Source organism: Mytilus edulis, chromosome 3, assembly GCF_963676685.1.
Source record: "Mytilus edulis chromosome 3, xbMytEdul2.2, whole genome shotgun sequence".
Taxonomy (NCBI): domain Eukaryota; kingdom Metazoa; phylum Mollusca; class Bivalvia; order Mytilida; family Mytilidae; genus Mytilus; species Mytilus edulis.
The window spans coordinates 57100344-57128333 of record NC_092346.1 but is presented as its reverse complement, the minus strand read 5'-3'; the positions used below and the strand labels follow the sequence as shown (position 1 = coordinate 57128333).

The 27990-nt window shown below is 31.9% G+C and overlaps 1 protein-coding gene across 1 annotated transcript; it reads left to right on the top strand.

The window, feature by feature from the left end:
• The first annotated feature begins 533 nt into the window (after positions 1–533).
• On the top strand, positions 534–25034 carry LOC139516918 (dihydrolipoyllysine-residue succinyltransferase component of 2-oxoglutarate dehydrogenase complex, mitochondrial-like). Its single transcript, XM_071307357.1, has 13 exons — positions 534–669; positions 7003–7039; positions 8441–8486; positions 8815–8885; positions 9713–9787; positions 10288–10343; positions 12858–12966; positions 13795–14039; positions 15035–15132; positions 15713–15911; positions 17463–17546; positions 23509–23676; positions 24552–25034. Exons 1-13 carry the CDS (start codon positions 586–588, stop codon positions 24684–24686), a joined length of 1407 nt encoding a protein of 468 aa, XP_071163458.1. The 5' UTR covers positions 534–585; the 3' UTR covers positions 24687–25034.
• Positions 25035–27990: the final 2956 nt, after the last annotated feature.

Below are 27990 nucleotides of genomic sequence, written 5' to 3'. Positions count from 1 at the left end.
ATAATGTGTTCATATTGTGATTGTCTTTTATTGAGAACATTAAATTTTGTATAATTTATATTTTTTTATTTATCCCGTTTTATGTTCATGGACATAGTTGGTTAACTTTCAAAACACACGTCTTATTTTTTCGGGTGAATGCCACAGTCACTCTTATTTAATTATTTTCAGCGTATTGTCTCAATACTGTATGCCATAACCATTTAATGTACATAAATATTGTCTATTTATTTTTGACGGATCCGGTTTTCATGATTTGACATTGTACATATAGTATATCCCCTAACTATTCAAATCATTTGTGGAACCTGGGACATACTTTGTTATAATGTAGTCCTTTTAATAGTCCCAGGTTGTACATGAAACTACTATAACAAAATAGTCTCAGGTTGTACTAGTCTATACATTAATATGTTTGACCAAGGATGTATATTAGTTAGTTATACGTCCTTGGTTTGACTCTAGTGGAAGAAATATTTATTTATCAGTTTGATTTTGTTGGGTACGGATATACACGTGATCGAACCGAAATTGTTTTTTTTTAATTGTGGAACGGTACGCATGCGTAGTTGGTAAATCTGTGCAATGGCTTTGCTACTTTTTCAGCGGTGTTTACCGCGACTTTCATCACGATTTTCGACCCAAAATGTCAAGTATATTGCAACAGAGGTAAATGGTCACAGAAACTGTATATATATAATCTTGAAAAAAACGTTTGCGAAAGAGATCCCCCTCAAAACTTTACAAAAACACCAACATTTTGTCAAGGTCGTTTCGATATGTTGAACATTGCAAACATTATAATCACTTGTCTTGTTCAGGGGAAGGATATTCCTCCATGATCAGTTTGCATGCTATTTCTAAACTGATTAAAATTAAACATATATATATATTCTCAAAATTTAAATGTGTATACTTGTAATAAACATGAAATGTTGTTACTAGGTTTAAAAAAAAATTAAAACCTGAGCCGGCCGAGGCTTAATTTAGCCCTTATTCTGTGTCTTGTTCCATAGTCCGTTCAGACCACCATCTGGTGTATTTTCGAACTGTTTCATGGTGCAGACAAACCAATATTTACAGTGAAGTTAAAAATAGTATGCACAATTAAAATTGTACACAGTTCTTTAAAATACAACTTTGTCTTCTGCAACTCACACTTGAATACATGTGTCAATAGATCTATTTACACTTGTATGCAAATTTGTCCGCCATTATGTAAAATCACACAGGTTTCTATTAACATTGACATCATAGTTCAAAACATGGAGTCACAATTCAGAAGTGACTGTTGCTCGACTTCAAAAGGTGATTCAGAGTCAAAATACAGATAAATACCCAAAGTGGTAATACGTTTATTGAGTTGCAGACTACAGTAGTTGATTGAAGGCTGTTCAATAAACTGATGCTGTCTTGGAAGAAGGAGTGCAGGCTTAGCTGCGTTCTTGTAAATGGATCCAGGAATCTTTGGTTGTGTCCTCTTAATATTGCTGCTGTTGGAATAAGCATGATGTTGGTATTGCAACCGAATAGTTAGCCATGCAGGACTTTATTATGACTTTGTTCTTAGCATTCCTGTAGGGTTGGCCATTGCAGCTGATGTAATTACTAATAGGTTTGTTTCACTGTTGGTTTGATGGTAGTCACCGGTAATACATTTTGCTGTCCTATGTTGTACCACTTCCAGGTTAAAGATATTGTTTGCAGTGTGTGGATCCCAAATGATGCTGGCATACTCCATCTTACGTCTCAAGGTTTTTGTAGAAGAGTTTCTTGGTCTTTTATGGGCATTGGTATATGTTTCTCTGCAGAAAAGCCCTGGTGTTGTTGGCTTTACTTACTACTTGGTCTATGTGCATAGTCCAGTTCAGCTTGTGGTTGATGTTGGCTCCCAGATATTTTGCTGATTCGACTTCCTCTAAGACAGGTCTATGGATGTTATATGGCTGTTCTATATGTTTTCTCTTGTTGGTATTAATGTGACTTGACATTTGTTGGGATGGAGTTCCATGAGCCAATCATTCTACTAATTTTGTAGAGTTTCCAAATCTTTTTGTAGTGCTGCGTCTGTGCTTTTTTTTTATTTCCCTGTACAAGAAGCAGTCATCAGCAAATAGTCTAACTGATCAGGGGTCAAAATAAACAATTTAAATTAAGGGCCAGTAGCCAGCTGGGCTACTAGACTTGAATATCAGTTATCCCAGACAAAAAGTTAGTGATCCACTTTATTTCACAAGCACCATGTGAAGCCAGCTTTGCGGGCTGAACTTGCTTACAGGGTTTGCCATTGGGGTCATCTGACCTTGACGTCATTTTCATGGTTCAGTGGTTATAGTTTTTCTTGTACCTACTATATTTGGTGTATGGAAAGATTGTAAGGTGTACATGTACAACTGGTCTGTGCAGAGCTCCAGATAAGCTGCGTATTTGTGTGATCACGCAATAAAAATAATTGAAAACCCAATGCAATTGCCAATTGCAGAGTTCTAAAACCCAATTCATGCAAAGAAAAACCCAATAATTTGTCAAAACCATGAGTTCTTCACGCTTTTAGTCGCTATCGTGTGGGTTATTTACCCTTATCTATTACATAGTCGTCGCATAGATCTATTTTTGTAATATTAAAAATCGGAAATGTCCTTTCGTTCTAAAAAAAAGATTTTTGAAAGGGTCCCTGTTGAAATGATCCGTTGCTAAAAGGTACACGTGGTGAGGAAAACATTTCGATCTTCTCTGTCTTAATCCAATTAGCGTAAGCCATGTCGTCATAATTCTTTCAGTACTTCTCGGGATTTAACATAACACTTTGCAATGAATTAAAACGAAAGTAAATTGCCGGTAAAAACATTGAATAGAAGCATGTTTTAGTTTCCTTTTGAGAGGATTAATGACAAGACTCAGCTAGTGTTGTCAGGAAGCGTCCCTTGAACGCACGGTGTCGTGCAATGGCGCGTCCAGTCGTGTTTGCGTGACTTAACAATAACAGGGTTAGAACTCTAACTAAATCAGTTGAACATAAAAGGCCAAATCACTTATATGAAGTTCTAATAAGACTTGTCCGTTATATATATAAGGGACAAGTAAATCCAGATTTATGTAAGTAAAATTAGACAAAAACATTGTTTATTTTTAGTTCAAGAGTATATATAGTATATATTTCACTTTAGTTGATGAGTGAACACAAACATTCAATATTGTGTAAATGAAAAAGAACAATACATTAAGAAGCTTGGTGGTGAAAACCCCAATTTGATATTTGCTTGAGGGGTGACTTGGAATTAATAATGCAATTGAAAAACTATTTCACTCAATTAAATAAAAAATGGAGGGGTAAAAACCCCAATTTGTGAATTCTTATCTGGAGCTCTGTCTGTGTCATCTGACCTTGACCTCATTTTCACAGTTCATTGCTCAATGTTTAGTTTTAGTGTTTTGGTCTGTTTTTCTAAATTTATAAGCAATAAATCAACTATATTTTTGTATGGAAGAATTGTAAGCTGTATATGTCTGTCTATCAGGTATCATCTGCATTTAAGCCGCGTGTGCCGACCACCTTTCCATTTTAGGAGGTGGTCAGCTTTTTTTTCAAATTCAAGAATTTTTTCGAATCTGCACTGTTAAAATTTAAATACTAATCGTGCCTCGCTGATTTGTTTTCATTGACTAAAATGGCGGATCGTCAAATTTCAATGCTTTTTTTATTAATCAGGTGAATGGAAAGGCAGATGACGATGTTGATAAGGGAAATTCTTGGCCAAATAGGTCAACTTAAACATCTAATTGTGTTGAATTGAAAAAAAAAGTATCAAAACAACAGAAAAGGCATGCAAGGGATCGCGATGATAAATAGGTTGAGAACAACCCCCAAATGAGGGACTGCCCCTCAGGCAAGATGTTATTTTACTGTTGAAGAAAAGAAAAAAGAAAACCTTAGATTTTTTAACTTAAAAGGAGGAATATCGTTTCATCTGGTACAACTTTTCTAAAAGAGGATCCCATTATTTTTAATGATAAAGTAGATACAAATGTATATATATACTTTCTTTTATTTGACTGATATTATTTCATAACATGCTATTGTCATCTTCTCTTAGCTTTCTTACTCTTAGCTTTCTTGAAGCCGTAACCAAACAGGGTAACTGTATTTGATTGCATGATATTATTAATCATTTAATGACCATCAGAACGTCTCTCTTGTTATCCTTGCAAATATAGGATACTTTCCGACTTTAAATAGATGACCAATCAGTGACCTGAATTAATGTGAACTATATTTAGTCAAAGGTAAACACTGAATTTACATTCTTGTTTATTGCGACCGCAACTTTACAAACAATACTCTTGACACTTGCCTTTTAGATATTTTTTTTGATTTATAATTTTGTCAGCGATCTATCCGGCACTTGGAGTTTCCCTATAATTCTGAAGTATTGTGAGCCCTGAATTGTTAATAAGATATCTAGATGTTAAATTTACCTTTTTGTGGCTAAATTGTACTTCTTGTCACTAATATAACGACTGAGATCCCACCAATTAAAATTTTACTTTTAATGTATTATAATGACCCAATTCTCAAAATTATATACTAACTTTAATATCTGTTTAAGCAGTGCACCACTATACAATATAAAGTTTTCGGGTAAAATTTATTGATTATCTAGTCAAAGTTTAGTTCTTGGGTGTTCCTGAGAAATTGTGGTACCCCCCCCCCCCAAAAAAAAAGTAGAACAAGTTTTGAAGTGTAAAACTCTATTATGAATTTATCAGTAAAAGTGATTTTCTCATTACAATGCAACAATGGGTAGATTATTGATGTCATGTCGAAATAAGAAATGATCATGTAATGCAAAGGGCAAGTCACGTAAACCAAACATACCTATCAGATGGTCATTATAATGATATCCAAGATGTTAGTGACAAGTGAAAATCATGTACCTAAGTTCTTGGAGGCAGGCTTCAGCTGGCCCCTAAACAAAAATGTGTACTTAGAAAAAGCGTATCATGCGTAATCTAGTTTGAAATTTACCTTTTTGCCAATATTGATTTATAAAATTGGGACAAAAGGACTAGGGTGTGAGTCAATAAATATAGATACTTTATGGTGTGCAGTTGAAATTCAATGTGGATGCAGTAAGGAAAAATTAGGTGTCAGGAGATTGCAAGAATGCAGGATTTTGCTCTATTTACCACCAGAGCTTCAAGGGGCTGTGTGCTGCCCCCAGACCCTTTGCCATAAAAGCGCCAGGTGTGCAAGATTGTCTTCATTATTATCTTTCCCATATGCTGATAACTAACTTGTTATTAAATGAATTATTAGGTTTGGTAATGATAACAAGTAATATAGATAATTTAGTATGAATTAATAAGCAATAATCATACTAGTTTTACTTCATATGATAGATTATATTTTCCTTTATTTATCTTGGTGATTTATTTATATACATAAAATTTATGTATATTTGAAAATATATAAATATTAAAAAGAAATTACTTTTTTTTACATGTTTTCCGTATGCATTAACCTCAGTGTGTGTGAACTTTCACGTAAAAATCCTAGATTGCAATATGCAAGTGCGAAGGGGAAAACATGCAAATTTTCAGAGAGAATAAACAATCAAAACATTTGTCCCTCATCCAAGTAAACTGTATAATCTTATTGTACATACAGTTACTTCAGGATTCTATTTTGTCAAAACTATTTCCCCATGACGCCTGTTAATTTTTACAAATATAAAAATGGAAGCCATTATAGATAAGATGGGATTCTAATTTAGCTCTTGAAAACGATAAATTTATCCACATAGCAGTTATAATGATGTTTATACTCCCATTGTATATTATTAGACAAATGTATCTACTAGCTATTGTGCATCATTTACTGGAATCTGCATTCAATCAACTCAAACTATTGTCTAATCACTTGTTAGAATGAATTTTCAAAAGTTAAAAAACATTTAAAATAAATCTTAATTGAATATTTCGGTGAAGGGCAGAATAAAAATTTTCAGAGGTTGAAGACCATAAACCCTAGATACCACATACAATAAAGAGACTTCCTTTTTTCTGTGAATCTTTTTAAATTAATGCAGTTTGTTTTAGACATTGTCCACATATTCCATTTTTCAGAATATTTATAGTTTGTAGCACTATTAAGTTTTGACAGTACAAAGGCTCCTTCTTATGATGACATATTACAATTATTGTAAATGGAATTTTCTCATTAAGTACACATGGAGATGTTTCTGTATTTCATAATGTGCAGTTACTAGATTTTAGGTTCTGTTTGTACTGTATAAATTGTGTAACAGACTTTTAAAGGTTGTAAATTTCTTATTTTTCATGAGTATCTACATTAGCGCTAACATATTGAAGAGAAAAGCATTTTCTTGTAATTTCTATATTCTTTTATTGAGAAGAACTCTTGGCAACTTCTATGACATTTATGACAAAACATTAAGAGTACTTTGAATGGATTTTCATGCCAATCTGAAGACAGTTTTGATTTTAATCATAGCTAAGTGTCTGTAGAAAAATGGATTTTTGACGGGAGAAATTACACTTATACATGATTAGCTGCTATTTGTCATCTGTTTAGCAAAATAATTCACTTTATTTCCTATAGTAAATATTAAATCTTAAGAGTTGTTTGGTATTGATTATTCATTACACAACAAGCGAGAAGGAAATCATCCCTAAGCGAACATTAAAGGTTTTTCAGATAAGGAAAAGTTAATGATTAGAGCATCCTGTTTTACTTAAGATTGTGGCTAATACTTTAATGTAAAACCAAAAAAACTGTTAACAATTGAATTTTTATGTCTCTAATTACTGTTGCTGTTGTGTTTGAAGAGAAATGATGCATGTTACAAGTGATAGAAGTTTGTCTGTTTAATTTGTCTTTTGATTGGGATTTGTTTATACAATGTGCATTAAGTGACTGAACACAAAAACTTTTTTCTGCCTCATTAATGCTAATATTGCATGTCTTCTTTCTTCTTTCAGACAAGCCAGAGTTTAAGAGTAAAGAGTCATATCTGCTGTAAGTCTAAGAATTGATGTCATTACAACATGAAAGGTTAAAGAAAAACATCTCATCTTCCTCATAATTATGTACATTTCAATGGAGTTCATGCCAGCGATAAATGTTAATGGCTTTCTTTTTATTTTGGTCCATTTCCTATTGACTACCTTCTAGAATACCACCCTATTTCGTGACTCATTAACTTGGAATGGTTTTATTGTGATTAATGACTATTTTTAGTCAAAAGACACTAAAATTACATAAGGGCATAATTAACTAGCATCCGTTCCCACACTTAATATTTTGTACCAGAGAAAATACAGGAGAAAGGAAGATAAGATACTGAAACCTTTCAGTTGAGGTTACAAACTTAGAATAACAAGGAGGTGAAAATACAAATAAAAATTAGGTTTATTGTTCTGCGAAAATTGTCAATGACATCTTTCAGCCGACCCTTGAAAATGATATCTTGGGAAAAAAGAAAAGAAATGAATTTATCACTTCATAAATTGGAATATAAACATAAAAGACAAACCATAAAAGTTTTATGTACAGAAAAACTGGTCAGCTAAAATTTTAAACTGTGTCAGAATTATATAAAAATTTGCATGACAGTATCTGATGCCTGATGAATGCCTTTGGAGAATACTGACAGATTATAGTTGGGATAACTTACAAGAGACAATATCCCATATATTTGTATAGATAGCACCATTATAATTCACACAGATCATAGGCTAGCCAAAAGTTAGTGTGCAATACTCTTATCATATTGCACTACTGCAAATATACAGTAAGAGGTCGAAAGTGTTTCACCATTTGAAAATTCTGTTATACATTCATATAAAAACACATGTTCCATAAAGTGATTTCTTATGTTTTTAAATATTTAGACAAAAATGTCTGCAATTTCTTGCAATAACTATGAAAGATACATATATTTATGATTTACACTTTTAAGAAAATCTGTGTATCAGTAAAAATTTCATGAAAATCAGATTAAAGATAAGTTTTGGGACAATGTTTAAAGAAATGAGTTTTATTTGAAAAGATAAAATGGGAATTTGTAAGTGTTGAAACACTTGACCTCTTACTGATTGAAGCTTCAAGTTATCATTGTGATCGCTGATCAGTGACAAAATATGTTTTAATAATGGAAGAATAGGGAGAGCCATTTTAAATTGTTAAAATTAAAATTCAAACGATAGTTTACTGGTACATTTAAAATGCTTATTATGTATGTCGTTTTATCTTTCAATTTTTTTTTCTTCACATGTCTGGTTCTTCATATTTTTGAAAGGAAAAACAAAACAGACCGAGTTTACATTGTTTCAAAGCTTGATAGCTAGAAAATGGTACAGATATGTTACCTGATTTGATTCATTTGATTGATCACAGCCAATATATTTCTTATTTTAGGTTTATCACAATGTAACAAGAATACAGATTTATTAAATTTTGACAAGTGAGTAATCTGTATTATAGTTGAAGCTAGGTCTTTTTCTTTTTCTGAAGTTCATAGATCTCTATTTTTCATTTAACATTTACTTTTCCATGTGAACACAGTTTTAGACAACTGACAAAATCAATTGAATAAACATATGTCAAATTCCGCTTGGATGAATTAACATTAATAGGACAGCAGCCCAACAACACAACAAAACTAAGGAGACATCTACAGAGTAGCCATTAATCAGCAAGGAGCTTTCTATAAATAATGATAAAGGTTTGGTATATTTTGTTTCGTATTTTACAAATATGAAAATTCATGTAATAAAGAAATTTATTTACAGAATATCAAAGTCATGTTGCAACCACAGTCAGTTTATTTTTACCAGGAAATTCCATGTGTCTAATTGTTACTGTAAGTATAAACATACTAATTCATTACCTTAAAAGTATATATAGTCGTTATGTCTTAACTACATTTCTAAATTTATAATGATACAATAGTAACTTTTTTTCAGGAAGACACCAACATGAATAATTATTTGAAAGCTGATTAGATTCATAAATAAGGGTTAACATTGTGGTTAATTGTTTACAGTACTTGGTTACCGCATTCTTTTTTTTATTTTTTGGAGGACAAAAAAAACCCTTTCAAATGCAAAAATATACATATTATCTGCATATATTTTTAGTATTTCAAGGTGTTTTTTTCTTGAAATTTATAGCAAAAGTTTAAATCTGCGATGATGTGAAAGTTTTCAAAATCAGTGCTAATCAACTATTATTACAGAAGTTTTGTCCAAACGTAAATTTGATATTATGGGAAATTGCATGGGAAGTGCTCTAACTTTCATTTCTTTGTCATATTTATAGGAAAAATGTTATCATTACAAAAAAAAGGTTAATAATATAGTTATTGTCATTGGAAAGATACCCAATATGTAGTGCTTTTCAATAAAAAGAAATATATTTGACCTAGATTGAAGGTATGATAGTTTAAGAATGTCTGATTCAAATCTGTGGAACCCAGGGGAGGCTCTGTATTTCACAATGCAGATTAGCTTTGTGTCCACAATTTGAATCAATTGATAGAAGACTAGATAGTTTAAAACAATGTGTAATGTCTTTATTATTTTATAGCATGTTTCATTATCTTTATTTTATATTACCCGAATGTTGTCTCATGGCAATCATACCACATCTACTTTTTTATATGACAAAAGATTTGTATCTCTCTTTCAGATAATGAAGTTGTGGTAGTAAATACACCTAGCTTTGCTGACTCTATATCTGATGGAGATGTAAAACTTGAAAAAGGTAGAAAACTCATTTAAGAATTGCATCGTTTGCAGCCAAAGATTTGGTTATCAGAATTCTCAAAAACGGTGACATTGTATTATAGGGTTTAACACATTTAAACTCTGCTGAAAATATTATATATTGATGAATTATGAATAACAAATTTTTTGTCTGTGAAAAATATTTTTATAAGTACATGTACCATCAAGACCATTTGTCCTTGTAAATTTTATTCCAGGCAACATATGGTACCTCAATCCAATTTAATGAAATAATATATGTACAGGTTTGATGTTCTTACAGGCTACCAAAGTCAAGAAATATATGCTTTTTACCCCAAAAAATTCTGGTTGACTCATTTCACAAGTTCTTGGTCTTATGGACTTTTTGATTTTATTAGAAGAACACATTTAATAAATTTGAATTCTCTTGAAAAATGAATAGCACATATTCAAGCTGTTATATTGATTTGAGAGAGTTGTGTAATATTTACTAAGTTTATTTTTATCTAATTTTAGCGGTTGGTGACTTTGTAAAGGAAGATGATGTTGTTTGTGAAATAGAAACAGATAAGGTATTCATTTGAAAAAATATATATATCAGGTCAAAAGTCGTTCATTTAAATGGTTCCGTAAACTTTTTTAAGCAAGCATAAATTTGGTGAAATAAAAAATGCTATTCAATACATTACAATTACCCTTTACTTGCATTAGCCAGGGATCTCCATGGATGAAAATTGAATGATGGAGAAACTTTCACAATGACAAAATCCCAGGTCTAGGTGTGGCGTGATCGAAAATATTTTATTCCTTCATTTCCATGTAAGGAATGGTGAGCAGGCTGTTAATATTGCTTATTTTATTTATTTCAACATAAAATAACAAATATTTTCATCTATTGTCTTTTGTAATAATTCTAATGCCAAGCCCGCATTGCTCCCATTTAGTCAAGAATGATGTGCTGTCCTTGGGTTTCCCTCTTCATTTTCTTGCTATTTTGGTAATTGTATAGTGCTTTAAACATGTTAAAATCAGTTGGATATTATTTTTTTTCACTGTTAAAGTCAAAACAGGAATAGTTGATTTCACCATCAAATACAAGAAGTTTCGTACTCGTTTTGTAAAACGCTTAAGAAAATTTTTGGAGGGTAAACATTTACAAATTATTTTTTTTAAATGACTTTAGATAGCTTATTTCATAGAAATATATATACTATGCGACATTCATCTTTCGATTCTGAATGAAACTGGAAGACTGGATGTATCAATTTGATTGTAAATTACAGAACTTGTAAAGATATTAAATATTATCGATAATTGCTGTGCTCGTGTTTTATGGCATGGATAAAGTTTAGTTTAACGTCATATTTTGTACTACTTTAAAAAGGGGGATGCTGATTGTGAAAGTTGTCAATATAAGCACGTTTTCGACTTGAAAAGCTATTTTTCTTTATTACTGGATTTAACATTTATTATTTTAATCTAAATTTCCATTTGCTGAAAATTGTAATTAAATAATGCAATCAGTCGTCTATCTTGTTCTCCTGTCAGGTGTGTCGATCTACCTGTACAAGTAATTAGTGATCTTTGGCTGGATATCCCTCAGGGCATTAAAACTGCAATGAGGAGGACCCTTTGAATTATAATAAAATAACCTAAGGGTTAAGGTAGCACAATACAAAGATTTTTTTACTTCCAATCTCCAACCTTTAAAATGCTGTTACTTTCTTAAAACTGCATATAGATTAATAAAAAAGGTATATATAGATAGATAAAAGATTAATCTTGTAAATTAATGCAATATTTTTGTTATGCAATCATTATGTAATCGATTGTTATGCAATTAATGGCAAAATCTTGGTCAGTTCACTTGAATGAATTTAGCTCTTTCATCTCTATAGCTACACAAGAAATGTTAACGTTATCTTAATCAACACAGCAGGAGCTACAAAAGGGTGTCTCAAATTATCGCCATCGTATTCCATTCCCTCATAAATTAGTAATTAGTGTAAACATCCTTACCACATCAAAGTAGATAATGTATGATTAGGTGTAAAATTTGATCTAAACATTCTATCTAAAATCTGAGACACCCTTTTGTAGATATTGGCTCTAGGAACAACATATCATAAAATCAACCCTCTCAGGGGATCAATGAAGAAGCTAATTCCAATTGAAAGTGGCAATTTCTTGTAAAATTTTGTTGACACAGTTATCTTTATAATTGATTATATAATTGTTGTATAATACTAACATTGCATTAATTTAAAAGAGTAATCTGTTAGCTATCCATAGATACCACTTTTATAAATTTTCAAGCATTATAGAGAAAGTTACAGCATTTTAAAACTGGGGAATCGGAGGTATAAAATCTTTGTATCGGCTGCTAGAAAAACGAAAAAATAATTTGACAATGGCGGATATCATTAAATTTTGACGATGGTGGAAGATAATTTAACAATGGCGGGCATCTTTTGACGATGGTGCATGATATGTTATATATATATATATATATATACATATAAACAGGCCATGGAGATCCCTGATTAGCCATAATATTCACTGAATTGAATGTTTGTCAAATGTCCAATACTGCCACCAAATCTTTTCTGTTTTTATTTTTTTTGCCCTTTTTCTTAAAATTTTAACATGCTCCATACATTTTCAACATATGCAAGAGCATAGTTAGATTTGTTTGCCTCTACCACTCAGTAGCTATAGAACGAGTATCAATATCAACCTAATATCTACATTTCATAACAACTGGCGAGAAATTTTCCTCCATAAGTTTATTTTTTTTTGTGAATTTATACATACCAAATACTGGTACAGACATTCATCATCCATCATAGGGGATATACCATCAAAACATGACAAAAGTCCTACTGTTAAATAGAGATAAGCCAGGGTCAGAGTGTTCACAGACACATAATGGCAGCGATTGTAACTGGACCTTTATTTATTTATTTCTCAAAAATCATATTTCTAATTTAATTCTGGGTAATATCAATGATCATTTTAATTGAAGATGCACTGTTCAAATTCCATTTTAAACTAATAATTAATTTATTTCTATTTATAATTTTTAGACTTCGGTACCAGTTCCATCCCCTAAAAGTGGTATAGTAGAAGAATACTTAGTTGAAGATGGACAAACTGTAACAGCAGGGACACCTCTTTTTAAATTAAAAATAACAGGTAAAAATTACCATGATAAGTACAAAAAATTGTTCAGTTGGCTGACAGCAAAAATAGCAGAAGAGAACTACAAATATGCCAGAGAATTGTTACGCTGACATAATAATAGCAGAAGAGAACTACAAATATGCCAGAGAATTGTTACGCTGACATAATAATAGCAGAAGAGAACTACAAATACACCAGAGAATTGTTACGCTGACATAATAATAGCAGAAGAGAACTACAAATATGCCAGAGAATTGTTACGCTGACATAAAAATAACAGATGAGGAGTTCCCAAATTGCAGATTAGATTCATAATTATTTTGTCATTGAAAATGATATAAAAATTATGAAACATTTGAAAAATTATGTTGACAAAAATACTGTTTATCAGGAAAATTTCCATTAGAGTCTTATTTTATATCTAAGAGGTATTTTACAAAGTCTATGATTGTCCTTTCCCAAAACAAGATATTTTTATCTGTTGACCATTCTTTTTGTATGAAAAAAAGTTTTTCTAATTCTTTTAATCTGTCAACAAAGAGGGATATTTATCTACTTTGCTGTCAGAGCACAAGACGACAGGTTAGAAAATCCAGCCTGACCACCCTCCAAAAAAATGGATTAAAATACCATACCAAACCCCTCCATTAGTAACCAATTAGAATGATGTTAAATAAAAAATATAATTCAATGATAATGTATGAATATTATTATAACATAGGATAGATATGGATATGTACTTTTGTTAACCTTTGCAAAAAGGATTCTTACATTGTTTAAATTTTTTGCCAATAAATTAATAATTACTGAATGTACAGTATGTATCTTTGTTTATTTCAGATGCTCCTGCAGATTCAGCACCTAAATCAGCTCCTGCCGCAGAAGCACCATCACCTACACAACAACCAACAAAAGCAGAGGCAGCTCCTGCATCATCAACAAGTGGTCCCATACCAACTACACCTCCACCTGCCTCACCCCTCCCTAAAGAACCAATTAGTACTAAACCCTTAGACTCAATTAAACCAAAGTCTGCACCTGCATCACAGAATGTTCCACTTTCAGGATCTAGATCAGAAACAAAAGTAAGCATTTAAATAACATTTATAATTTTAATAGAATTGGGAATCATTAAAAGATATGGAGGTGGAATTTTATTAAACCTCTAAAGGATACCAAGACTTTAGTACAGAAAAAAACAATCTTCAAAACATACAATTCTTAAAAAAGAATAAGTATTATCAAAAAAGAAATATCTATTGACGTCAGTGTTCTAGCCAGGATTTGAAAAGGGCAGGGTGCTAGTTAGAAAAAGGGCAATGTTATGTGTAATGTCATTGAAAAAGGGCAATTTTTCAAGCTTCATAATTAATTAGCATATAACTTGGGCAATATGGTAAAATCAAGTTTCAGTTAAAATGGAGAATTAAATTCATTACTTGTGGCACAAAATTTTATGTTTGACATTGAAAATCTCCCATCATAATGTACACACACTCTTTAGCAGCTGAATTTTAAATTTAGGAGACTTTTGCTTCTATTTTATATATTATTGCTTCAGCATTTTTAGAAGGTGATGGTATACTTCTTCTTTTAAAAGCTTTAAATTACATAAATGCACTTGATAGATCAATTAAAGGACGTGAGCTCCTTTTGGATTTTTATAAATTTTAGATTTTATTTTTCTAAGTTATGGAGTTTAATTCATTAAATAAGGGGGATTTTTCAGTTTTCAGACAATAACTCAAAATTGCTTCCAGCAGTTTTCATGAAACCTTTGGCAACAGGATGATATCTATTAAAATCACCCCACTTTATTTTTTTAAGAATTTTTGATATGACATTGAGGAGTTATGGAACATCATTCTTTGAAAAAGGGAAGGGTGTATCATGTGCTCATGGCACAGCTATTAATTAGGGCTTGGAAAAACAAAATTATGTATAGGAAAGTGGCTTCTTCTTACTATTTGCCCTGTAGAATGAATCCTGTACTTTAATTGAAATAATGTACAATTTTACTAGACATTCAAAACATTTTAAAAGACTGTTTCAATCTAAACAATGAATGATATTTTTTCAGGTTAATATGTCTAGAATAAGACAGAGAACTGCTCAAAGACTAAAACAAGCACAGAATGAATGTGCTATGTTAACAACATTTAATGAAATAGATATGAGGTACGTTAGCCTTTTTACAATATGATATATAAACTTTAAAATAAAGGTTTCTTTAGATTCAAGTATAAGTGGTATTCAAGATCAATTCAGTCAATCTCAGAAATCACAGATATGAAATTAGGGATAGGTCTTACTGCAGCAGTCATAATTATTTAGAGGTATAGTAAAAAGCTGTATTTTATTAAGTCTCCCAAACAAAGTTTGGAGACTTAATGTTTTTGCTCAGTTCTTATTATATTTATTATGTCACCCGATCGACAATGTCATAGAATATACTACCTACAATAAAAAGGTTATTGCATGACATTAAATATAACAAATCTACCAAATTTCATGTAGTGAGGAAAACTTACATTTTTGTGGAGATTTGATTTCATGGTTGGCAAAGTTTGCTCATATTCCTATACAATAATTGTATTTCAATGAGCATTTAAATATGTGGTTCTCCTGTTCCCAAGATATCCACAAAAATTGGTGACCAAAACAAAAATATTTCACAATATATTACATATATAAAAAAAAAAGTATGATAGTTTTGATCAGAAACAATAAGTTAAAATTGTCAAATTGTATTTTTCAGTAATGTAATAGACCTGAGAAAGCAGTATAAAGATGCCTTTTTAAAGAAATTTGGACTTAAACTAGGATTCATGTCAGCTTTTGTGAAAGCCTCAGCTTATGCTCTGACTGATCAACCCGTTGTTAATGCTGTGATAGACAATAAAGAAATTTCATATAGAGACTACATTGACATTTCTGTAGCAGTATCAACGCCAAAGGTACTCCGGAAAACTGTGGATTACGGTTGATTTATTTCTTGTGTTACTTCTTTCAAGGAAGTTTAAATAACATCGGCAAAGAAGATGGTCATGAACATAAACTTAGTTGACCATGATTTATGATCTTGGGTTATTATATACATTTTAAGAAGTATATCAGTAGATACTTTATAATCACATGGTTTGTATGTCAAGGTGATAAATATAGGTCAGTATTCAGAAATTTTCCCTTTCCTACATAATCTCAAGGAACTCACTTTTTGTTCAAAATTATATTTGTATAATCTTTTGAATTTTGATAGGTCTTGTTGCTAAATTCAGAAAACTAAACCAAGTATGTAAATAATTCATTTTGTGTGACAAAGGATAGGGAAAGTTTAGTTAAACTAGATGTACTAGAAACCAACTTAATAGAGTATTTGTAAAACAAACTCAAAGAGTAATAGAAAAATTGGTTAGATGAACCCTCAGTAACAGACAAGTTCAAAGGCTTGATAAATCATGCTATCCAATTTTGTACTAAATTCTTTTTTTACAAAAACATCAAATTCCTTATCATTCTGTAAACTTGTCCTATTTTAATTATTTAAACATTATGTCATTAATAATTGGTTTGATTGAGATTTAAGATTTATTAATATGCAGTTATTTAATTGACAATTCAATACCTTTTAGTGCTAAAGTATGTTTAATTTGTATATATTGTAGTTTGAAATGTCAAGGTAAATGACCTAAATTGCTAGAATTTGATTGTTCTTGATAACAATTGGACAAATAGCTATATAAACATCGGAATGACACTTACTTTAAGACAAAGGACTTGTAACACCTAGATAAATGAAAGTTAAATGCATCTTTTGATTTTGAGATTACTTTTTGTTTTTTATAACTGGTGAAGATGGTAAAATAAACAAAGACCTGAATTTTGTGTATGCTGTCCACTCTGACAGTTAAATCACCCATTGCTATGCAGATGTCGTTTATATTCCATTATCAATATTATAAAATGTTACATCTAAAAGATTTAACCTAACTAGGGGTTTATTTTTGCACTTTCTGCAGGATTAATAAAAATGCCCATCAAATCCAGGGAAGGTGGTTTTAGTCTTTTAAAGATTTTATTTTTGCATAGCAAAGTTTGTTAGGTTTTTTTTTGTAAAAAAGTTCAAATGAATCATAACAGAGTAGTTAGTCTCATACAGGATAGAGGAAATTTGGTACCTTTAGCCTTACTTGTAGAATCTTTGCTTTACATTGGATATTGCTGTCAAAAGCATCCAATTCATTTTTTCAACAATGCAATTCAATAATAGGAAGTTATTGCCAAATCATGTATTGCTGGAGAGAAAGGTAAATCACTTCTGGGGACCTGCTTAATAATTCTATAATTGAAGTTTATGATCTAATGTTTGCCAGTTAACAGCAATATCTGTTGTACCTGAATTAACAATGATATAAGTTGGCCATTTGGATCATATGAAATACAAAAACCTGATTTATGTTTGTATTTTTAATGCACAGGTTTGTAACTTATTTACATATATTTTTCAGGGTTTAGTGGTGCCTGTTATACGAAGTGTCGAAAAAATGAATTATGCAGATATAGAAAAAGAAATAGCATCATTAGGTGAAAAGGTAAAAAAAAGGACTATGGTATTTGCATTAGGCCATAAAAAAAGAATATGTCTGTTTGCCCTAACCCTACCTACCCAAAAACTAGCTGCCGTCTCAAAATCTTTTATTGCTCTGATGTAAAAATGGTTTTTTAATCAGATAGGCTTGAAGATTTAAAAACATCAATTTCACATTTTATGGGGGAAAAAAGAAATTGCTAACCTACCTACACAATGTCTCTACCTCTGGGTAGGGTTTGGGCAAACCAAAATATATTTAAGTGTGGCCTTAAGGGTTTTTTTTTGCTCAAAATATGGCACAAAGATATCTTAGTAGTCAGTAGACAAGATAATATTACAATGCGGCTGCCATTACCGGTTTGTTAAGTTATGGTCAGAAAACATTCTTTATCTTTAGGTAGGCAGGCAACAAAGAAAGAAAGATCAAGGTAGCATATATTGAACTTTCAAAAGAATGTGGATTAGTTTTTATACGACCACAAAAAAAATTTGCTTTTTTGCGGTCGTATATTGGTATGATGTCGTATTCGTCGTCCGAAGACACATTGGTTTTTATTCGACCGCAAAATTTGAAATTTTTTTCGTCGTATGTTGCTATCACGTTGGCGTCGTCGTCGTCGTCCGAATACTTTAAGTTTTCGCACTCTTACTTTAGTAAAAGTGAATGGAAATCTATGAAATTTTAACACAAGGTTTATGACCACAAAAGGAAGGTTGGTATTGATTTTGGGAGTTTTGGTCCCAACATTTTAGGAATTAGGGGCCAAGAAGGGCCCAAATAAGCATTTTCTTGGTTTTCGCACTATAACTTTAGTTTAAGTTAATAGAAATCTATGAAATTTTGACACAAAGTTTATGACCACAAAAGGAAGGTTGGGATTGATTTTGGGAGTTTTGGTTTCAACAGTTTAGGAATTAGGGGCCAAAAAAGGGCCCAAATAAGCATTATTCTTGGTTTTCGCACAATAACTTTAGTTTAAGTAAATAGAAATCAACGAAATTTAAACACAATGTTAATGACTACAACAGGAAGGTTGGTATTGATTTTGGGAGTTTAGGTCTCAACAGTTTAGGAATTAGGGGCCAAAAAGGGACCCAAATAAGCATTTTTCTTGGTTTTCGCACCATAACGTTAGTATAAGTAAATAGAAATCTATGAAATTTAAACACAAGGTTTATGACCATAAAAGGAAGGTTGGTATTGATTTTGGGAGTTTTGGTCCCAACAGAATAAGGGGCCCAAAGGGTCCAAAATTAAACTTTGTTTGATTTCATCAAAATTGAATAATTGGGGTTCTTTGATATGCCGAATCTAACTGTCATGACTGTGTATGTAGATTCTTAACTTTTGGTCCCGTTTTCAAATTGGTCTACATTAAGGTCCAAAGGGTCCAAAATTAAACTTAGTTTGATTTTGACAAAAAATGAATCAGTTAGGTTCTTTGATATGCTGAATCTAAAAATGTACTTAGATTCTTGATTATTGGCCCAGTTTTCAAGTTGGTCCAAATCGGGGTCCAAAATTAAACTTTGTTTGATTTCATCAAAAATTGAATAAATGGGGTTCTTTGATATACCAAATCTAACTGTGTATGTAGATTCTTCATTTTTGGTCCTGTTTTCAAATTTGTCTACACTAAAGTCCAAAGGGTCCAAAATTAAACTTAGTCTGATTTTAACAAAAATTGAAATCTTGGGGTTCTTTGATATGCTGAATCCAAAAATGTACTTAGATTTTTTATTATGGGCCCAGTTTTCAAGTTGGTCCAAATCAGGATCTAAAATTATTATATTAAGTATTGTGCAATAGCAAGTCTTTTCAATTGCACAGTATTGCGCAATGGCAAGAAATATCTAATTGCACAATATTGTGAAATAGCAAATTTTTTTCAATTAGAGTTATCTTTCTTTGTCCAGAATAGTAAGCAAGAAATATCTAATTGCAAAATATTGTGCAATAGCAAGATTTTTTTTTAATTGGAGTTATCTTTCTTTGTCCAGAATCAACTTAAATCTTTGTTATATACAATATACAATGTATATTCACTTTTTACTACCAACTGATAAATTAAAATAATCTTCACCATTCAGTGATAACAAGCAGTTTTTTTACATCTTAATATTTTATGATGTATTTAAATGAGTAGTTATTGTTGCAAACTCCATTAGAAATTTTAATTGAGATTAGTTTTGGAATAAGGGAAAGGGGGATGTGATTAAAAAAATTGGGTTCAATTTTTCTCATTTGAAATTTCATAAATAAAAAAGAAAATTTCTTCAAACATTTTTTTGAGAGGATTAATATTCAACAGCATAGTGAATTGCTCTAAGAGAAAACAAAAATTTTAAGTTCATTAGAACACATTCATTCTGTGTCAGAAACCTATGCTGTGTCAACTATTTAATCACAATCCAAATTTAGAGCTGAATCCAGCTTGAATGTTGTGTCCATACTTGCCCCAACCGTTCAGGGTTCAACCTCTGCGGTCGTATAAAGCTACGCCCTGCTGAGCATCTGGTTGCACTATAACTTTAGTTTAAGTAAATAGAAATCTATGAAAGGAGTACGTTCGGTAAGACCCCTTTTTGGCCCAAAAATATAGCAGTTTTACAAAATAGTTAAAATGTAAACCTTTAGTTATTTATTGGACAGTAGAATGCTTCTGCTACATAAATATGGGCTGTTTTTACAATACAATGCACATATATCCAGTACTAGCACCATTAAGTCATGCTAAATTACTGAAATCCTCATAATTCTAGCATTTTAGTTAAATTTTAGACGGTTTTCGTGTAAAACGAAAGTGGCCGCATTCGTGTTCATCCTTAATATTGAAAACCATCTGAAAAGTGACATTTTTCGGCATATTAGGTAGATTTTTCATATTTGAGCTTGAATCAGATCCCTTTTAATGACTAAATCTGTTAAAATCTTTCACATAAACTAATTAATTCAAATAAAATAGACACTTAAGTGTTTAAAAAGTGGTCAAAATCTTTCGTCAGATGAACCTGAAATTTGAGGCCAAAATCGGTCCTTACCGGACCTACTCCTTTAAACACAAGGTTTATGACCACAAAAGGAAGGTTGGGATCGATTTTGGTTGTTTTGGTCCCAACAGTTTAGGAATTGGGGGCCAAAAAAGGGCTCAAATAAGCATTTTTCTTGGTTTTCGCACAATAACTTTAGTATAAGTAAATAGAAATCTATGAAATTTAAACACAAGGTTTATGAACACAAAAGGAAGGTTGGGATTGATTTTTTGGAGTTTTGGTCCCAACAGTTTAGGAATTAGGGACCAAAAAGGGGCCCAAATAAGCTTTTTTTTTTTTTTTTTAAGACTTGAAATACATTTATTGAAAATCACCTGAATACAATTTTCCTTGTATAACCCAGGGAAGAATACACAAGGGGCCCTGTGTTTGCAATGATCCAACGTCCAGGGATAAACGGTGGACTCTATTATAAAAAAAAAATCTATTTTATATTTTTTCCATACATAAGTTATACATTCATATTACTGTAATTACACAGATTGAGTTTGCGTATAAATTATTCACAATATTCTACCAGTAAATAAAATACATCAAAAGTCCCCCAAAACACACTACAATCTTCACAATAATTTACCTTTACTTATATAATTGACATTTTATTTTTTGTACATTTAACAATTGGATTACATTGTTATGTGTCGGTCAGTGATTTTATAGGTCACATGCTCGACCTTGTAAATGCGTGTATTGTATATTTCTATTTTCCAAGCTATTTTCTTGGTTTTCGCACCATAACTTTAGTACAAGTGAATATAAATCTATGAAATTTAAACACAAGGTTTATGACCATAAAAGGAAGGTTGGGATCGATTTTGGAAGTTTTGGTCCAAACAGTTTAAGAATAAGGGGCCCAAAGGGTTCAAAATTAAACTTTGTTTGATTTCATCAAAAATTGAACAATTGGGGTTCTTTGATATGCCGAATCTAACTGTGTATGTAGATTCTTAATTGTTGGTCCCGTTTTCAAATTGATCTACATTAAGGTCCAAAGGGTCCAAAATTAAACTTTGTTTGATTTCAACAAAAATTGAATTCTTGGGGTTTTTTGATATGCTGATATCTAAACATGTACTTAGATTTTTATGCCCCACCTACGATAGTAGAGGGGCATTATGTTTTCTGGTCTGTGGCTCCGTTCGTCTGTGCGTCCATTCGTCCGTCTGTGCCTCCATCCGTTCAGGTTAAAGTTTTTGATCAAGGTAGTTTTTGGTGAAGCTGAAGTCCAATCAACTTGAAACTTAGTAAACTTGTTGCTTATGATATAATCTTTTTAATTTTGAAGCCAAATTAGACTTTTGACCCCAATTTCACGGTCCACTAAACATAGAAAATGAAAGTGGGAGTTTCAGGTTAAAGTTTTTGGTCAAGGTAGTTTTTGATAAAATTGAAGTCCAATCAACTTGAAACTTAGTACATATGTTCCCAATAGTATAATCTTTCTAATTTTAATACCAAATTAGATTATTACCCAATTTCACGGTCCATGGGACATGGAAAAGGATAGTGCGAGTGGGGCATCCGTGTACTTTGGACACATTCTTGTTGATTATGAGCCCAGTTTTCAATTTTGGTCCTGATTGGGGTCCAAAATTAAACTTTTTTTTTATTTCAACAAAAATTGAATCCTTGGGGTTCTTTGATATATGGAATCTAAACATGTATTAAGATTTTTGCTTATAGGGCCAGTTTTCAAGTAGGTCCAAATCGTGGTACAAAATTAAACTTTGTTTGATATCAACAAAAATTGAATCCTTGGGGTTCTTTGATATGCTGAATCTAAACATGTATTTAGATTTTTGATTGTAGGCCCAGTTTTCAAGTTGGTCCAAATCAGAGTCCAAAATTAAACTTTGTTTGATTTCAACAAAAATTGAATATATGGGGTTCTATGATATGCTGAATCTAACCATGTATTTCAATTTTGGATATTGGACCATAATAGGTAAATGTCCAATTTAAAATTTTTAAGTTTTTAAATTTAAGTTCTTAGACCACATTCATTCCGTGTCAGAAACCTATGTTGTGTCAACTATTTAATCACAATCCAAATTCATAGCTGTATCAAGCTTGAATGTTGTGTCCATACTTGCCCCAACTGTTCAGGGTTTGAACTCTGCTGTCGTATAAAGCTGCACCCTGCAGAGGATCTGGTTTGTTCATTTTAGGTTGATTTTGAGGTTTTTTTTATGTCTCATTTATGGGCATTATGTTTTCTTGTCTGTGCGTCTGTCTGTCTGTTTGCTCCTTGGTTCTTCTGTCTGTTTGTCTGTCCGTCTGACCCGCTTTAGGTTAAGTTTTGGTTGAGGTAGTTTTTGATCAACTTGAAACTTAGTACACATGTTCCTTATGATATGATCTTTCTTAGTTTAACGCCAAATTATAGTTTTTCCCCATTTTCACGGTCAATTGAACATAGAAAATGATAGTGCCGGGCATCCATGTAATAGGGACACATTCTTGTTTGTAAGTGTCTTCGGAATAATGTTGTATTATATTTATATCAAAGAAGTTACAGATAGGTTCAAATTTTGTTCTGGTTGAGGTATTATTGTGGATGTTGATCAAATTTGAGTGAGTGGTTTTTTTTTAAAGGTTGAGCATTTTTTGGTGGCAATTGTAGCTTCAGGATATTGAAAATTACTTGAAAATATGAGTACAATGTATCAACAGAAACTGAAATGTTAAAATTTTAACCAAAGTTGACATAAATGATTCTTTGTTTGTGTAGATTTTAGTTTGAGAGTTATATTCCCATCTAGCAATCACAATAATAGAAATCAGGGGTAATCACATAATTGTTAATTGTTTTTCTGCGATTGCCATATTTCTTAAAATTATCAGCAACATAAAATGCAGATGTAAAAAATTTATTAAAGGGAAGTAATTCCAGTATCTTTATTTTACAGGCAAGGACAGGAAGTTTAGCAATAGAAGATATGGAAGGTGGAACATTTACAATTAGTAATGGCGGTGTATTTGGTTCTCTGTTTGGAACACCTATAATTAATCCACCACAATCAGCTATTTTAGGAATGCATGCTATAAATGATAAACCTGTCGCAATTAATGGAAAGGTAACATTTAACTTTTATGTTGCATGCAATATTTAATGATAAATTACCAGGTAACATTCAGCTATAAGTTAGTCTTGGCTTTGACATTGTCAATCATGCCGTTTTTGGAACACTGGCAGTTAGACATGTTAAAGCTTTTGCTCCTATCATTAACACAAGTAATTTGCACAGTATTAAAATTCTCTGTACCTGATTTTGCCCCCCCCCCCCTTCAAAAATCTTAGTTTTGCAGTTCCAGGGGCGGACCCAGCCATTTTTTAAAAGTGGGGTTCCCAACCCAGGACAAAGGGGGGGGGTGGGGGGGGTTTCAACTATACGACCCCATTCAAATGCATTGATCGTCCCCCAAAAAAGGGGGGTTTCCAACCCCTGGAACCCTCCCCCTGGATCCGCCACTGAGTTCTCTTACTATAATGCCAACAAGAATCACATTACTCTGGCATTATTTGATCAGGCCAGAATTTCCTATCATGTCTATTATTCAAACATTATTTAATTGTTATGCATGTAATATCCATTGGTAAAAGGTGGGCAGTGGGAACAAATTACAAAAAAGCAGGATTAGGGAAAAAACCACCCTGTATCCCTCCCCCCTTTTATATTTTCATAGTCTAGATAAATCAAAATGGTCAATGGTAATATATGAATGAAATCATTAGATAGTGCAGTAATGAGTCAACATTGTGACAGTACAAAGGAAAAAATTAGTACATTTATTTACATCTTGATCAGAGGGACAAAAATCCCTTTTATTTTGGCTAACTATGACATAAACTGGTCACTTAAAGTGATTAAAAAAAAATCTATTATCTATAAATAGAATCATACAAAAATCAACATAAACAAATAATGTGATCTTGATTTAAATTTTACAGGTTGAAATTCGACCGATTATGGTTGTAGCTTTGACTTACGATCATCGACTTATTGATGGCAGAGAAGCTGTTACTTTCCTGAAGAAAATCAAATCAGCAGTTGAAGATCCCAGAGTGATATTGTTAGACATATAATATAAACATTAAATTATATATTTTATTTATTAAATGATTAAGGTATTAACTCCTTGATGTGGTGCATATAATAGTAATTTGAAAACTAAATCTTCTTTAATGAAAAACAGATCTGAAAATATTGGACATGTTTATTATTAGAACAACAGGTATATATCAGACATCAGGAAAACATTTATGCATTTGTAGTTCTTTTATTATTAATAAGCAAATTGGCATTGTCACTTATCCTATCAACAAGACTTCATAGTTATTATGTAAAATGGATATTTTTCTGTTCTACTGTCCAATTGAGTTTTGTAAAAAAAAAAAAATGGTAATAAAGATATATGCTGTGTTGTACATTTATTAAGGTCTGTCTTTTATATCACAACTTTCTCAATTAGACAATTTCATTCTAAACCACTAGAAGAAGTGATATATAGTTCCTCGTAGACTTTTGTCTTATAAGTTTCCTACCAATGAAGTTGAAGAGGACTTTAGGTTTGCACTCTGTCCGTCAGGCCATCTATCATTCAGTCCAGCAAATCAGTTTCCACACTTTTTTTCTTCATGCTTGAAGATATTCATTTGATATTTGGTGTATTGTTTTATCATGACAAGTTCCACATAGAATGCTTGTTTCAGATGTAGTAAGGCAGAGTAATGACATTTGTGATGTATTATATTTTAATGGAAAAGTGCAAAATGTCTATGTAAAAGCAAAGTCATAATAAACATTGGTTTTGAAATTTTTGGGATACGATTGCTTTCAAGCAATCTGTAGACTTATACCGGTGGCTCAGAGCAATTTCCCTCACGTCAATCGTTTTATTCTAAACATTAAGGAACATCTCAGATTCTTATGATTGTCTTGCTTTATAAGGTAAAAACAAACAAAGGGATTGAACTTAATCAACTTTCCTATAATGTTCTTTTCATAATCTTCATGTTTGATAATTCCCTTGACTTATATGCGTGTTTTTAACAACACGGAAAATCAGAATTAAGCAGTATTTATATTTAGTGTAGTTATAAATTTAGAAACACGTCAGAGGGAATTCCCAGTTTTGATAAAATGCGAGAGTTCTCTGAATACCGATAAATCTATTTCTGTCATATAAGAACTGAAGTGGAGTTTTTCTTATACTGTATGTTACCGTTATGAAACTGATATTTAAGATTGTACTTCCATAAAGAAATTGAGAACCATCGAGGTCGTTTAATAAGCATTTAATATATCTTGCCCCAGGGTTTGATTTGGAAATTATGCGCGTGCGTATAGTTTTCTTGACTTTAAGGGGTTTTAGATTGAATGGTTGCTCTGGATTCCCCACTCAATTAATTGATTTATAACTCATGGGATCTTTTTTATGTATGTCTGCTATTGAGGGTTATTGTTGTTGCATAATTTTAAATCATATGCATCATTTAGATTAAAATAAATATATTCCACATCGTAGAACACCCCTTCAGGCGAAATGGAGTCTTCCATATTATCGTTTCAAGTTGTCTCCCTTCCAGCAGTTTTTTCCGTGAATTCTGAATATAAACAAGACGTCGAGTATTAGCTCGTTCTGTCAATAAACGTCGTGTTATATTACAGTGAGTTGACTGTTAGTGTTGCTCTCCACCAATTGCAACTCATTCAAAATTTTGACCAAATTGCAATTTGTTTTATAAAATCAAATTGTTCAACTGGTCAGAAATTTGAACCAACTGCAGCCAAGTCATGAAAGTGCAAGGTGATAAAATAAAACATACTTACAATCCTATAAGACTTTAACTCCACTTTAATGATGTTGTGACAAAATTAGTTTATCAGTTTGTATAGTTATATTATATTCATTTCCATGCTGAAGGGGAACTGTTTATTTTGAATTGCTATTAAATTGTCCAAACTAAGCTTTCATATAGTTTTTCTTTCTAAAAGTATTCTATATTTATAAGAATCAGACATTATGTGAAATAAAACATTTCATATTCAATAAAATATGTGTAAAATTGCAATATATGTTTGTAGGAAGTTTCCATGGGGGAGATGATAACTTTTCTTTCAAAAAGTCTTTATTCAAAAGAATAATATTTTGGGTTATCTCCCCATAAAACTTATCAATAGCATATTGTTATTTCACACATATTTTACTGAATTATATGATGTTTTATTTAAAATGATATCTGATTCTTATAAATATAGAATACTTTTAGAAAGAAAAACTATATAAAAGACACAAATCTGTATTTTTAGCTCACCTGTCCCAAAGGGCTAAGTGAGCTTTTCCCATCACTTTGCGTCCGGCGTCTGTCGTCTGTCGTCCGTCGTCGTCCAGCGTCGTTAACTTTTACAAAAATCTTCTCCTCTGAAACTACTTGGCCAAATTAATCCAAACTTGGCCACAATCATCATTGGGGTATCTAGTTTAAAAAAATGTGTCCAGTGACCCGGCCAACCAACCAAGATGGCCGCCATGGCTAAAAATAGAACATAGGGGTAAACTGCAGTTTTTAACCGGATTTTTGTGACAAAAATGTCGGTTATTGATTTGGGGATGTACGGCGGGCGGCCGGGCGGGCGGCAATCAAATGTTGTCCGTGCATTAATTCATGAACCGTTCAACCAAAGCTTTTAAAATTTTAATATGTTATTACTGACAACTATTCAAAGGTCAAGTTCAATAATGGCGATTTTGACTTTTACCGTTCAGGAGTTATGGTTCTTGAAAGATTGAAAAATGGAGTTTCCAGTCATGTCCGTGCATTTACGCATGAACTGTTCTACCAAAGCTTCCCAAATTTTAATATGTTGTTACTAATGACAGAATGGAGGTCAAGTTCAATAATGACGAATTTGACTTTTACCGTTCAGGAGTTATGGTTCTTGAAAGATTGAAAAATGGAGTTTCCAGTCGTGTCCGTGCATTTATGCATGAACTGTTCTACCAAAGCTTCCGAAATTTTAATATGCTGTTACTGATGACAAATTGGAAGTCAAGTTCAATAATGACGATTTTGACTTTTACCGTTCAGGAGTTATGGTTCTTGAAAGATTGAAAAATGGTGTTTCCCGTCGTGTCCCTGCATTTTCACATGAACCATTCAACCAAAGCTTTTGAAATTTTAATATGTTGTTACTGATGACAAAATAGAGGTCAAGTTTAATAATGACGATTTTGACTTTTACCGTTCAGGAGTTATGGTTCTTGAAAGATCGTAAAATGGCGTTTCCATATACGTTGTTGCATTTACTCATGAACCATTCAATCTAAGGGAACTTCCATTTGATTTTTATGGGGGGGCTAGGATGAAATTTGAAAAAAATAGGCAG